Source organism: Schistocerca nitens, chromosome 10 (assembly GCF_023898315.1).
Source record: "Schistocerca nitens isolate TAMUIC-IGC-003100 chromosome 10, iqSchNite1.1, whole genome shotgun sequence".
Taxonomy (NCBI): domain Eukaryota; kingdom Metazoa; phylum Arthropoda; class Insecta; order Orthoptera; family Acrididae; genus Schistocerca; species Schistocerca nitens.
This window is the reverse complement of record NC_064623.1, coordinates 69,372,420-69,387,848: the sequence shown is the minus strand read 5'-3', so window position 1 is coordinate 69,387,848 and position 15,429 is coordinate 69,372,420. Positions and strand designations below refer to the sequence as shown.

The following is a 15,429-nucleotide window of genomic DNA, read 5'->3' as shown; positions in this document are numbered from 1 at the left end:
TGCAGCTTGAGTGAGTATTTCATTGTGCCTGATCTTTTTCCTCCACAATGCTGCATCCACAGTGGCAAGAACATCATGCAACAGCCTTTCCATCTCTGTCATTGTAAATGACCTATTATCATTCCTTATTTACATCGTCACATCACTCAATACTAATGCGATGGAGTTGAAATGGCAGTGATATGGTGCCAGCCTTATTATAATATGATGCTGCTCTACTGTGATTCCATGTACTACATGTGTAGAAAACGTAGGCTTACTTTCTTTAATGAGCGAATACAACAGAAGCTTCATCATGATCATATCTTCAGTCAATATTTTGTGCCTGTAACCACTGCACCATAACTTCTTTGCGGTCATTTGTAGTTGGGAATTTCTTCAGTATAACTGAATGATATGGAGCATTACTATTATTGTAGGGACAGGAAACTGTTTTAACAGGTTCGTGACCCACTTAACAGACTGTGTGTGGTCCATGTCTTCATGGTAATCACCTGTCCTTTTGGACCAAAAAACTAAAAGTGCATCAGCAACAAAACCACTGGAAGAACCTGCATGGGCCACAATTAATCTTTCTCCTGTTCCCTTCAGCTGATGACCACTACTGCTTGGAGTGCCATCCGTCCAGCATTTACTTAAAGCTTTCCTGGCATTAACCCACGTTTTGTCTAGTGTATTATAGAACAAACATCCTCGCCCAGAATTTTGTGCAAGAATACGCTTTGAGTTATTACAATATGCACCTTTTGTAACAGGACTTTGCATCTGTCTAGGAGTTTAGAATAAAAACATACGTTTTTCAGTACAATTTTTAGTGATGTATGAATGCAGAGTCTCGCGGCGATAACATTGAATAAAATGTTCTTGGGTTTCCAACCGCGTCAATTGGTTAAAACTACACAAGCTTTCGGCCAAGCCCTCCCTGGCCATTGTCAAGTGTTATGACTGCCAGTGGGCTGTTGGTGCACCCTTATATGCGCTAGCTGCCGGCTGTGACGTCACTGTTGCCCGTGACATTGCCATATATGGGCATGTTTTGATTTGGCGTTCGATGTGCCCTCTTCAACCGCATGATCGCTAGATCCCACGCAGCGCTGAGCAGTAAGCCACCGTCTCTATTCAGGGTGTTTGTGGTAATTTTTATATTAGTAGCTTCCTGTATTAAACTGTCCCAGAAGCCGTTAGTGCGAGCCACGACAGAGGTATTGTCAAATTTTATGTGGTGACCGTTTTCTAACGCATGCTCAGCTAATGCAGATTTCTCTGGATAGCGTATGCGATAATACCTCTCATGTACTTTCCTGCGTTGTTCCACAGTGCGCACTGTTTGTCCAATGTACTTCTGGCCACACTCACAAGGTATTTCGTAAACTCCAGGTGTTCTGAGACCTACAGCGTCTTTAACTGGTCTCAGTAATTGATGGATTTTCGTTGGAGGCCAGAAGATTGATTTGATCTTACGTCTTTACAACAGGCGGCTTATCTTGCCCGACACAGAGCCACAGAATGGCAGCAAAGCAAGTTTCTTTTCCTGCTCTTCGTCACTGGTCTTATTCTGATATTTCCCAGAAATCACTTCTTTCACTTGATGGGTGCTGTAGCCATTATTCCTGAGAACCTTGCGTAGGTGGCTCAGTTCGTGGGGCAGGTTGTCGTCATCTGATATTACTCTTGCACGATGCACCAATGTTTGCAATACTGTGCGCTTCTGTGCTGGATGATGATGGTTGGTAGCATGCAGGTACAGGTCTGTGTGGGTGGGTTTTCTGTAGACACTGTGGCCAAGGCACCCATTTCATTTACAGTGTACAAGGATGTTGAGAAAGTTCAATGCATTATCTTTTTCCACCTCCATGGTGAACTGGATATTACTGTTGATGCCATTGAGGTGTTCCAAAACTCGTCTAATTTCTCGCATCCATGTGGCCAAATGACGAACGTGTCGTCAACGTATAGAAAGAAACACTTAGGCTTCAATGGCGCAGTATCTATGGCAATATCGTCAAAATTCTCCATGAAGAGGTTTGCAACAGCTGGAGCCAATGGGCTACCCATTGCTACGCCATCTGTCTGATCGTAATACTGGCCGTTGTACATGAAGTAGGATGACGTAAGAGTGTGCCTAAATAGCTCGACCACGTCACTTACAAAGTACTGGGAAATTAGATCCAGAGAATCTTAGATAGGCACATTCGAGAACAGCGCCACTACATCAAAACTGACCATAATATCGTCCTCACTAAGGTGTAGACGGTTGATTATGCTGATAAATTCTGCTGAGTTTTTTATATGATGTCCAACATACAAGCTGGCGAAGTACTTGGCCAAGCTCCTCGCTCCACATGTGGGACATTGCAAACATCATATAAAAAACTCAGCACAATTTATCAGCAGAATCAACTGTCTACTCCTTAGTGAGGACGATATTATGGTCAGTTTTGATGTAGTGGCACTGTTTTCGAATATGCCTATCAAAGATTCTCTGGATCTAATTTCCCAGTACTTTGTAAGTGACGTGGTCGAGCTATTTAGGCACACTCTTACGTCATCCTACTTCATGTACAACGGCCAGTATTACGATCAGACAGCTGGCATAGCAATGGGTAGCCCTTTGGCTCCACCTGTTGCAAACCTCTTCATGGAGAATTTTGACGATATTGCCATAGATACTGCGCCATTGAAGCCTAAGTGTTTCTTTCTATACGTTGATGACACGTTCGTCATTTGGCCACACGGACCCGAGAAATTAGACGAGTTTTTGGAACACCTCAATGGCATCAACAGTAATATCCAGTTCACCATGGAGGTGGAAAAAGATAATGCATTGAACTTCCTCAATGTCCTTGTCCACCGTAAACGAAATGGGTGCCTTGGCCACAGCGTCTACAGAAAACCCACCCACACAGACCTGTACCTGCACGCTACCAGCCATCATCATCCAACACAGAAGCGCACAGTATTGCAAACATTGGTGCATCGTGCAAGAGTAATATCAGACGACGACAACCTGCCCCACGAACTGAGCCACCTACGCAAGGCTTTCAGGAATAACGGCTACAGCACCCATCAAGTGAAAGAAGTGATTTCTGGGAAATATCAGAATAAAACCAGTGACGAAGAGCAGGAAAAGAAACTTGCTTTGCTGCCATTCTGTGGCTCTGTGTCGGGCAAGATAAGCCGCCTGTTGTAAAGACGCAAGATCAAATCAATCTTCTGGCCTCCAACGAAAATCCATCAATTACTGAGACCAGTTAAAGACGCTGTAGGTCTCAGAACACCTGGAGTTTACGAAATACCTTGTGAGTGTGGCCAGAAGTACATTGGACAAACAGTGCGCACTGTGGAACAACGCAGGAAAGAACATGAGAGGTATTATCGCCTACGCTATCCAGAGAAATCTGCATTAGCTGAGCATGCGTTAGAAAACGGTCACCACATAAAATTTGACGATACCTCTGTCGTGGCTTGCACTAACGGCTTCTGGGACAGTTTAATACAGGAAGCTATTAATATAAAAATTACCACAAACACCCTGAATAGAGACGGTGGCTTACAGCTCAGCGCTGCGTGGGATCCAGCAATCACACGGTTGAAGAGGGCACATCGAATGCCGACTCAAAACATGCCCATATATGGCAATGTCATGGGCACCAGTGACATCACATCCGGCATCTAGCGTATATAAGGGCGCACCAACAGCCCACTGGCAGTCATAACACTTGACAATGGCCGGGGAGTGCTTGGCCGAAAGCTCGTGTAGTTTTAACCAATTGAAGCGGTTGGAAACCCGAGAACATTTTATTCAATTTTTAGTGATGTTTTCCCATCCCTGAAAAGTTCACTTTCTTTTAACAACACTAGCAACTTTGCTACAGTATGATACTCTTTTCCACTGTAGTAACATAAACATGCTGTGAACTGCATCAATGTGGAAAGAAACTAAGTTGGTGACAGGGTAAGACTGCTTTTTCTTCTTTCCAGGAGTTGCTAAAAATACATTATCTGAACCACATGCCTCAGAGTCATTGTGGCTCATGTCTACATATCTCAACTTTTGCAGTAACATTCCCTTACTTACTACTGTTCTTTTTGATGTGTGTTCCACTACTTCATTGGTAGGAACTGATGGCTCTTCCTGAATACTTTATGTATTATTTCTCCTGCTCATAAAACTCTTACATTCACCATAGTAACTCTAGCACCTGGCTGTTTAGCAACACACCTCGGCATGAAGGATTGTCATTAGGCAAGTGAACTCTTTTCTGTGACCTTTTTCATGTATCAGAATTTTCTAAAGCACAGAACAATGCAGGCACACTGTAGAAACCAACAACAACGCCACATGTACACACAAAACAAAGCTGGAAATGCAGGAGCTTTGATGTCATGACCAGAAGCAATTACTGTGTTGGGATTGGTTTGTGCCGCATGCCTGGCACCTCATGCTTCTCATTCTTCACTTGTTAAACTGTTAATGCTGTCAACTACAAACAAGTGTAAAGCTTCAGAGGCCTCATTAAACTGTCTTATACATTTTTCATCAGTCATCGAGTCCAAACATTAACAGTCTGTTGCAGTGTTCAGCATTGTCTCTGGTCAAAGCTGCATCGTGATCTTTACATTGTTGTGTTAATCTGTGACTTGAAGACTGAAAGTGGTTGCCAGTCAATAAATTTCACATGCCTCAGTGGCCTAGTGCAAGTCTTTCAATTGGACACATCTTCGGTGACTTGCATCGCCTTAGTTTCATAGAATGAAGGAAAGGGTGCCTATATTTTAACATGGAATCCAAACCACGTGTTGTTCCTGACATTTTTTCACATTGCAAGAGTTGGAGGCTAGATTAAAGCCAGACTGAACACTTTGTCAATCCTACTGGGATTCGACCTTGCAACCTATCGGTTTCTAGGCACATGTTTCATTACTAGACCGCCAGGTGTGACATCAGTCAATAAATGTACATTAAAACAAGTTCTGACAGTTCCATGATCCTGCCCTCTAAGATTGGAAATAATAAGCTACAGGATATAGAGAACACATAACGGTACAATTATAAACACTGTAACTTCGAAGCACATTGTGATGAGGAAGATTTTACTACAGGACTCTCTGGGATTGCAGGGAGCTGCAAGACGTGCTGGCGGAGAAGTGGTCGTCACTACGTGGACGCACGGTGCTCGACTGTGTGCGGATCTACCTGACGTGCACTCGCAAGTGGTCGCTGTTCGGGGCGTCGCTGTTCCAGGCGCGACTGCGCGCACCTGTGCCGCTGCCCCCAGAGTCCACGACTGCCGCCATGCCAGAAGTGGGTGCTCCCCTGTGGATAGCTGCGGCCGAGGACGGTGTATCGCTGCTCGAGCTGAGCACCATGTCACCCCTCGTCAAGTACCCATATGCTCAGGTTAGCTGACTGTCCCGTACCTTCCTGCAGTGTCAAATGTGTGAGATGGTTGACAAGAATAATGCTTTTAATGAGGTTACAATTTGCTTGAAGGATTTTAGTTTACATTGACAATATCGTATCACTTGGTGAAACTCTCTCTCTCTGACACACCCACCCACACACACACACACACACACACACACACACACACACACACACACACATGTGCACATGCACAGAGGGGGTTGGGGAGGGAGGGAGAGAGAGAGAGAGAGAGAGAGAGAGGGGGGGGGGGATGGTATTTGCAGTTAGTTATTAGAGTGGACTGTTTAGGATGAATTGTGAAATTCACAGCTACAGTGCCAGAAGGGAAAGTGATTTCCATATAGACTATGGTCCAGGATGGGGTTTTACTCTTGAGCACAAGCAAAAGTCTATTACATGTTGCTGGTAGACATCAGATAGGAAGTTGGAAAATCCACTTGTCACTCACTATTAACATTCCACCAACCTTTATATCTTTCATTGCTGATAAAGGAAGAATAACAAAGAATTATTTTTCACTATTAAATATATTTATCTGCAGTGCTGGAATTTGTCTCCAGAAGGTAAAAACTGGAGAACTGTTCTGTCTGTTTGTAACAATGTGTCAAATATAGAAGTTAAAGATTAATAATAGCAATATTTTACATTAATGATGCATGTAAACAGTTGACTGTCTGGCTGCTGGACTTAAAAAACTTTCATCAAGGGAAAAGGAATGTGAAGGGCAGGGAAGAGAAAGAAAAAGAAAATTGCACAAACGTTGATTCTGAAACGTTGAATCTCTCTTGATCCACAGACTGGCTGATTCTTTCTTGTGGGCATTGCCTACACATTTTATCCTTTCTATTTCCTGCTTCCTAACATTACGCCCATCAACCCTCCATTTTTTATGGCCCAGTCACTTTCAGAATTTGAACTAGATCCTCCTCTTCTGAATTCAGTATTGTTGTTAGCATCTAAATGAAAATTCACTTGAGGAAAGTATAATTTATGAGACAAGACTCTGGCCAATACTTACCAAGTACTATCAGTAGGCAGCTAAACAATCAACTGTATTTCTCCAACTTGTGTAAAAAATAGAAATATGCGATTATCTGCTAACAGGGTTGACAAGTCATGGCAGAACAGTCACAGAAATTTCCCTGCTAGAGCTCTCTTTGTGATTTTTTTGAATAAATTGGTTAAAATGAGTGTGCTGTTATCATAATTATGAATTAAATGTTGTTAGGTTGTCACGTTTGGAGGCTGCCAGGACGACTTCATGCTTGTCGTCGGCTCTGACGAATCTGGAGGGGGAGCTTCTCAAAAGATGCTTTTTGCTCTTAGCAAACCAAAGGTAACATATACTAATTCTGCAAGTGAATTACTTCTGTTTCTTAACTCTGTGAAGTGTCTGTGAAGAGCAGTTTGATTTAATTTTTAAGAGTAATTGAAATTGGCCTTGTCAGTCTTTGTACGGATGATTATCTTATAACAGTAGGAAAAAAATGACACAGCCTTTACTAGAGATCTCTCTGTTCAGATCACCTACGGATGAAATGTTAGGAACAATAAAGTTTTATGGACTATGGCTACTTGATAGCAACTCTAACTGTACTATCATAATGACAAAAGTGGCAATAAATCTGATATTTGAGTTGCAGTACTAATTTGGTACAGGAAAACTGAGAATGTTAACAATATTAATGAACTGTTTGTCATGTTGTGTTACTGTTTTTTGACTTGGAACTGTGTCCTTCACCATGACATGCTCCATAAAAATTGACCAGCTCAATGGTTGTGGACAAATATATGGTCTAGGGAATTGATGCCCTACTAGTTGTTCTCAGCAATGCATTTAACTAGGTGAGTCATCAGATTCTAATATATACACTGTGATAGTCTAAGTAACAGAATCTTACCTTGCCAGTAGGAAGCAGAAGGCACTATTAGAGTTCTGGATTCCAAAGGTCTACTGAATTTTTCTGTGCTCAGACCCTTACTGTTTATAATTTATGTGAATGACTGTGTAGTATCTTGTTATAAAAATCTGGTCTTTATGCTGATGATACCACATTCATTGCAACTGGAAATGACGTAAAGGGATAGAGGAAAGATAGACTTAGAATGTCCAATACGTGCTTCAAATATGAAGAATTAGCTGTAAAGCATAATAAATGTGAAAATATAATCTGTAGTTTATGTAATTCTGACATTGATTGTATACTCATTAATCTGCTGCATTTACACTTGAATCCTAAATTAACATGGATCCACCACACATATCCTAAATATATTAAATTATCCACAGTCATATAGTTGTTGCTGTTGATTATGTTGTGGTCTCCTGTCTGAAAACTGGTTTGATGCAGCTTTCCATGCTACTCTATCCTGTGCAAGTCTCTTCATCTCTGAATAACTATTGCAGCCTACACCCTTCTGAATCTCCTTACTGTATTCATCTCTTGGTCTCCTTTTTCAACTTTTACCCCCCACACTTCCCTCCAGTATTGTATTGGTGATCCCTTGATGTCTCAGAGTGTGTGCTATCAGCCAGTCCCTTCTTTGAGTCAAGTTGATTCATTAATTTCTTTTCTTCGCAGTTCTCTTCAGTACCTCCTCATTGGTTACATGATCTGCCCATCTAATCTTTCTTCTGTAGCACAACATTTCAAAAGCCACTATTCTCTTCCTGCCATAGCTAATTATTGTCCTCCTTTCAAGACACTATCCATTCTGTTCAGTTGTCCTTCCAAATATATTGCTGCCTCTGACAGAATAACAATGCCATCAGCAAACCTCAAAATTTTTATTTTGTCTCCCTAAACTTTACTTCTTTCTCCAAATTGTTCTTCGGTTTCCCTTACTGCTTGCTCAGCGTACTGATTGAATAACATCAGGGATATGCCACAATCCTGTTTCAGAACCTTCTCAAGCAGTGCTTCCCCTTCATGCCACTTGTCTCTTATAACCGTCATCTGGTTTCTGTACAAGTTGTAAATAACCTTTCACTCCCTGTAGTTTACCCCTGGTACCTTCACAATTTCAAAGTGTGTACTTTTGTCACCACTGCCAGAAGCTCTCTCCAAATCTACAAAAGCTATAAATGTAGATTTGCCTTTCCTTAGCCTAGCTTCTAAGATAAGTCATAGTGTCAGCATTGCGTCACATATTTCTACATTTCTCTGGGATGCAAACTGGTCTTTCGTAAGGTCAGCTCCTACCAGTTTTTCCTTTCTTCTGTTAAGAATTCATGTTAGTATTTTGAAACCATGGGTTATGAAACTGATAGTTTGGTAACATTCACATCTGTCAGCACTTGTTTTCTTTGGAATTGGAATTACTACATTTTTCTTGAAGTCTGAGGGTATTTTGTCTGTCACATACATCTTGCACACCTCTTTTGTCATGGATGGCTCTCCCAAGGTTTGCCATAGCTCTGATGGAATTCATCTCCTTCTGGGGTCTTGTTTCAACTTAGGTATTTCAGTGCTCTGTCAAAGACCCTCTGTATACTCCTTCCATCTTTCAGCTACCCCTTCTTTGTTTACGACTGGTTTCCCATCTGAGGTCTTGATATTCATACAGTCACTTCACAATTTCAAAGTGTGTACTTTTGTCACCACTGCCAGAAGCTCTCTCCAAATCTACAAAAGCTATAAATGTAGATTTGCCTTTCCTTAGCCTAGCTTCTAAGATAAGTCATAGTGTCAGCATTGCGTCACATATTTCTACATTTCTCTGGGATGCAAACTGGTCTTTCGTAAGGTCAGCTCCTACCAGTTTTTCCTTTCTTCTGTTAAGAATTCATGTTAGTATTTTGAAACCATGGGTTATGAAACTGATAGTTTGGTAACATTCACATCTGTCAGCACTTGTTTTCTTTGGAATTGGAATTATTACATTTTTCTTGAAGTCTGAGGGTATTTTGTCTGTCACATACATCTTGCACACCTCTTTTGTCATGGATGGCTCTCCCAAGGTTTGCCATAGCTCTGATGGAATTCATCTCCTTCTGGGGTCTTGTTTCAACTTAGGTATTTCAGTGCTCTGTCAAAGACCCTCTGTATACTCCTTCCATCTTTCAGCTACCCCTTCTTTGTTTACGACTGGTTTCCCATCTGAGGTCTTGATATTCATACAGTCACTTTTCTTTTCTTGAAATGTATCTTTAATTTCCCTATGGGTGGTATCCATCTTGCCCCTTATTACATATGTTTCTCTATCCTTACATTTGTCCTCTAGCCATTCCTGCTGAGCTGTTTTGTACTTCCTGTCAATCTCATTTTTTAGACATTTGTATTTCCTTCCACCTGCTTCATGTGCTACATTTTTATATTTTCTCCTTTCATCAGTTAAATTCAATACCTCCTGTGTTAGCCAAGGAATTCTACTAGGGCTTGTCTTTTTCTCTATTTGTTCCTCTACTGCCTTCACTCTTTCATCTCACAAAGCTAACAATTCATCTTCTACTGTAATCCTCTCCCCTGTTTGGGTCTATCATTGCCTAATGCTCCCTCTGTAATCCTCAACATGTCTGTTTCTTTCAAATTATCCAGGTCCCATTTTCTGAACTTCCTACCTTTTTGCAGTTTCTTTAGTTTTTAATCTACAGTTCATAGTCAATAAATTGTGATCAGAGTCCACTTCTACCTCTGGAAACACCTCACAATTTAAAATCTGGTTTCTATGTCTTACCATTATATAATCAATCTGAAACCTTCCAGTTCCTCCAGCTCTCTTCAAGGTATGCAACCTTCTTTCATGATTCTTAAACCAAGTGTCAGCAATGATTAAAATATGTTCTGTGAAAAATTCTACCAGGTGGCTTTCTCTATCGTTCCTTTCTCTCAGTCCATATTCACCTATTATTTTTCCTTTTCTTACTCTTCCTACTACTGAATTACAGTCCCCTCTCACAATTAAGTTGACCTCTCCCTTAACTATCTCAATAATTTCTTTTACCGCATCATACATTCTTTCATTCTATTAATCATCTGTGGAACTAGTTGGCATATAAACGTGTACTACTGTGGTTGGTGTTGGCTTTATGTCTGTCTTGTCTATGATAATGGATTCACAGTCTTGTTCATAGTAGCTTACTCACATTCCTATTTTCTTATTTGTTATCAAACCAACTCATGCATTACCCGTATTTGATTTTGTGTTTATTACCCAGTACTCACTTGACCAAAAGCCCTGTTCCTTCTGCCAACAACCTTCAATAACCCCCTCAACATTTAATATCAACCTAACTATTTCTCTTTTTAAATTTTCTAACCTATCTGTCCAATTAAGGGACCTAACATTTTACACTCTGACCTGTATACTGCTAGTTTCGTTTCTGGTTTTGTTTTTCCTGATGATGAAATCCATATACTTATTACACAAACTTAAAGTATGAGTGAGTGCAAATATATTGTTTAGTTCATATTATGCATATTATGCATTCTGGCACAGCCAAATAATGTACTGCAACACTGCTTTGGGGCAAAAAGTTCTTTTATTTAGCAGAAGAAGGAGGTGTTTTAAAAAATAATGTATCCTGTAAGCCACTTTTCAAGAAACTGAACATCCTGGCAGTCTTGTTGCATGCTCTACACAAAAGAAAACCAAATTTAAGGTGGTCATAATACACGTCACAAAGAAATAACTGACCAGCTCTTTATCAGTGTAATCAAGAATCGTAACAGCTGCCTGTAATTGAAGTTATGTGCACTGCCATCAGCACACATTAACTCATTAAAAACCTAGGACTATGTTGATAGTGCAAAAGAAGACCTTGCATTTTAACTTATACTCCTTGTATGTTTGTGTGTAAATCTGTGTGCTTTAACTGTTATCTTTGTTATCATATTATATTATTGTAATATGTATTATTTTGTTTCGTACTATGACAACAGCAGTAGCATATAAAATGCTTGATAGCAGAAAAAATTTCACATAGACATATAGAGATGGTTTTTAAAGCTCAAAATAATGAGTTCCAAAATTTTGAAAATCACCAATAATAAAATCCTAAGTATACTTGTGCAGTGGACTTTGACAAAAATATCCTGGAACATGACGTAATTTTTTAGTTTCTGTGTAGCTTTGAAGTCTAATCATTTATTTCAAAACGGTTTCCTGTGAACATAAATCTTGGGGGAGCTGGCTGGAGCACAGTGGATGTATTTATCTCATGCAACTGATGAGCACTTGTCGCTCAGCTGATGAACTGTCATCACTTTCAGTCTCTAATGTATCAACATCACATTCTTCTTCACTCTCTGAGATACTAATTAAATGTCAAACTCAGGATCACTATAATAATCCTTTTTTGAAACTATTGCCTAAATAACAATACATGCCAAGTATCCAAAGCAGCACATAGTAAAGACAATATTTAGTGGCAACCACCTCAACCAAAACATGACAGATAGGCTACAAATGTCATACCAGATGCTCTCTTACTGCAATTTTACATTTCTGTCAAAATAATAAAAATGAGATAACTTGGGTTTCATGTTAAGGGGTTAAAAATGAAACTGAAGCAGCACACTGTGTTTATAAAATTCATAAGAGAATTGTGGAATTCATCCATTTCCCTGTAACATAGACAAGTTGAAGTTTAAATAACAAACTGATTACAAAAATGAGGCTTCATTATATCAAAACTTTCTGCACATTCTTTGAAAGTTTGCCAGTCGAGCCTGGATTTACACACAAATTGTACGAGACAGAGTTCTGTTCATAGCTGTGGCACTGTGATTCAGTTCATTTGGCTTCACTCCGTGGAACCTGTTGCAGATCCTGGAGCTGACACTGCTGATCGCCGACTACATGAACGCCATGGGCCACACGCTGCCTGGCACGCCTCAGATGGGGACACTCACCCGCAACGGCTCCCACCGCTCCGTCCGCGGCCGTGGAGCCGCGCAGCAGCAGTCTCAGGCAGCTCCGCCGGTGAGTCCCATGGCTGTCTGCATTCTTTGTCTGTGTCCGTACTCTGCAGAATGTTGTGAAGCACGTGGTGGAGGGCGCTTTGCACGGTATGGCGTTTCAGACTCCTTCCAGTTCGATTTTTGGGTAGTCTGCAAGAAGAATAACTGTTGAAGTGCCTCTGTGTATGTAGTAATTAGTCTAATATTTCTAAATTGGTTTTTCACTCTGCAGCAGAGTGTGTGCTGTAAGAATAATATGTGGTGCTCACCCTTGATCATCTTGCAGACATTTGTTTTGAGGAGTTACACATTTTGACTACTGATTCACTGTATGTTTCTTCCCACATGAAGTTTGTTGCAAATTATCCACTGCAGTTCAAAGAACAATGATGTACATAATTATGACACTAGAAGAAAAAACTGGGCAAGTGTGAGTTGGGTTCACTCTCTGAGGGTCCTGTACAAACTTAATTATGTATGAGGAAGATTGGAGAGTAACACACCAAAAAGTTTAATAGGTAAAAAAAAAACTTAAATCTTTTACCTATTTTCCTACATAGTCACCAACATTCTCAGAACATCTTCCATCATGGTACCAGTTTCAGTATATTTGTAGAAGTCTATTTGGTTGGAGTATTGCTGTCTGCAGAATGCTGAACTCACTTTTGCATCTGTCGCAAAGCATTGGCTGACCTGGAATTTCTTCATGGGACCAAACAGCTGAAGATCCAATGGTGCAGGGTCCAGACAGTATGGTGTATGCTGGAGCACCTCCCACACTAATTTGGCAATTTTCTCTCAGACAGAGGTGAGCACTGTCGTGAAGGATTTTGACATCGTCAGCATTAATGCCGTAGTATTCATCACGAAAGGCACAATGTAACCTAACCAAAGTTTTAATGTAGGCTGCAGCATTCACAGTGGTCCCCGGTTCTATGAAGTCCACCAATAACACACCATGCATTTCCCAGAACACTGTCACAACCACTTTCCTAGCAGACTGAGTCACTTTGATTTTTTTCATACTGGGAAACCAGCGTGTTTGCACACTATAGAGGCCAGCTCGGTTTCAAGCATTTAGTGGTGCACCCCCGTCTCATCAGGAAGTTCTGCCCTTCTGCAGCGTAACGCATTAAGTGACCCTAGTTTGTCATTATTCACAGGTCCTTGCGATTGTCTGTCAGGTTCTTAGGCATCCAGTGAGCACCAACTTCATGAAATTTCAGCATGTCACTGCACCATAGCAAATGTTGAATTGTTGCAATAAGATTCGCAGTTGCACTTTCTGGCTATTGAAAATTATTGCTTCAGTGGCTTTGACGTTCTGTGGGGTTGCAGCTGTTATCACTAAGATTCATGTGGTCCTCTTGGGAAAATGCACAGCACTGGCAAACACTGCTACGGTCCATACAAGTCATCTCCATACGTGCCCCTGTGAATTTCATTCAGTTTTTGCCCTTTGGCTCACAACTATCGAACTACATTTCATTGCTCTTCACAAATTGGCTACAGTAGCATGCATTCCATGTTTGTTTCATAGTTCAGGCTTCTATCACAAGAGGTGCAGATGAAAACAAAATACCCTGTGTAGTGCCAATTTCAAACTATATTGTCGTGAAATTTCAACGTAGCAGCTGCAGTACAAGAGGGGAAGAATTATTATGCATTACTTTCCAATCCTCCCTCGTGTATAGATAATAATAACTGGCTCTGTTGGACGCCACTTCAGTGTGTTGCGTATCCCTAACCTACCACAGTCATTCAACTGGAGAAAGGGGCCTACAGTTTCATGTGGAATCTGAACCACATGTTGTTTCTGGCAACTCCTCACTTCATTCAGAGGTGAAGGCTAGCTTAAAATGAAGACTGAATAATCTGTGGTTCAACTGAGGTTCTATCCCCCCAATCTCTCAAGTTTCCAGGCGAGCACTTTACCTCTACCACCAGGCCCAACATGTTTTTTGACAGTTCATTTGTAGGTTTTGATGAGTGAGTTTATATTATAATATGTGACATATAAGGCTGTATCATTAGATCACATTGACTTAAAGGTTAAATTATTTACACCACCAAGGGACCATAGATCTTAGTGGGTGATGTAAATTTCAAGTTGATATTCTACCTGTTTCTCTGAAAAAGTGGTATTAACTGATGGTCAACAGAGGGACAACAAATGGCAAAAAAATTATGTGATATAATTACAAATTAACAGTTTTCAGATTCTTTCCTGTAACTGTGCTGTTAAACTTTGCTACTTGCAAAATTTTATGATTCTAGGTCAATGAGAAGTACCTACAGATTATGATGAGTGATTAGCGAGCATCAAAACGTATGATGTAAATTTCAACTTGATACCTCTACCCGTTCTGTGGGAAAAGGGGTCTTGAGAGTTGTGCAGACAGACAGAGACAGATAGGCAACAAAGTGATCCAGTTTTACCAGTGGAGGTACAGAATCCCAAAAATGACATTCATTATGCCACATTAAGGTTGTCTTTAGCACAAAAATGGATGTACAACTCTTGCAAACAAAATTTGTGACCATTTACCCAGTGATATAAAATGTGTGACCCACAGCAGAGTAAAATCTTATAGCAAACTGAAAAGGTTTTTCCTTGACAACTCGCCCTGTTCTACAAAGGAATTTCTATTATTGTAATGTGTAAAAGGTACGGGTTGGAATTACTAACTAACCTTTGTATGTTAAAGTAAATAAAGATCCCACTTGTAAATGACCACGAAATAAATTGTGATGTGCATGTAAAACATGTCATTCTATATCATTACAATTTATCGTGCAAATGATCCGCGGAATGTGAAACTAACCAACTTGGAACGTTCTGACAGATCAAAAATGTGTGCCAGGTTGGACTCTGAACTCAGAACCTTTGCCTGTCTGGTCTGGCACACAGTATTAATCTGCCAGTAAGTTTCGGAACAGTCCACACTCTTGTGTAGAGTGAAAGAATTGTCTATAAAGAACCACCTTGTTTATGGTTCACTCATTTCCTCACAATGTCCTTTCCTCTGGGGGTGTTGTTTCTGCTAGGTATGCAGGAGAACTGCTGTAGGTGGGGGGTAGGAGGTGGAGTACTGAAGG

At 40.6% G+C, this 15,429-nt stretch overlaps 1 protein-coding gene across 1 annotated transcript in view; it reads left to right on the top strand.

The window, feature by feature from the left end:
- The window catches only part of LOC126210156 (uncharacterized protein CG43867), a 462,670-nt gene that overhangs the window by 436,686 nt on the left and 10,555 nt on the right, over positions 1-15,429 (top strand). The window contains exons 22-24 of the mRNA XM_049939307.1: positions 5,122-5,401; positions 6,657-6,764; positions 12,197-12,352. Coding sequence (XP_049795264.1) covers positions 5,122-5,401; positions 6,657-6,764; positions 12,197-12,352 — 544 coding nt within the window. The remainder of the gene's footprint in view (positions 1-5,121; positions 5,402-6,656; positions 6,765-12,196; positions 12,353-15,429) is intronic.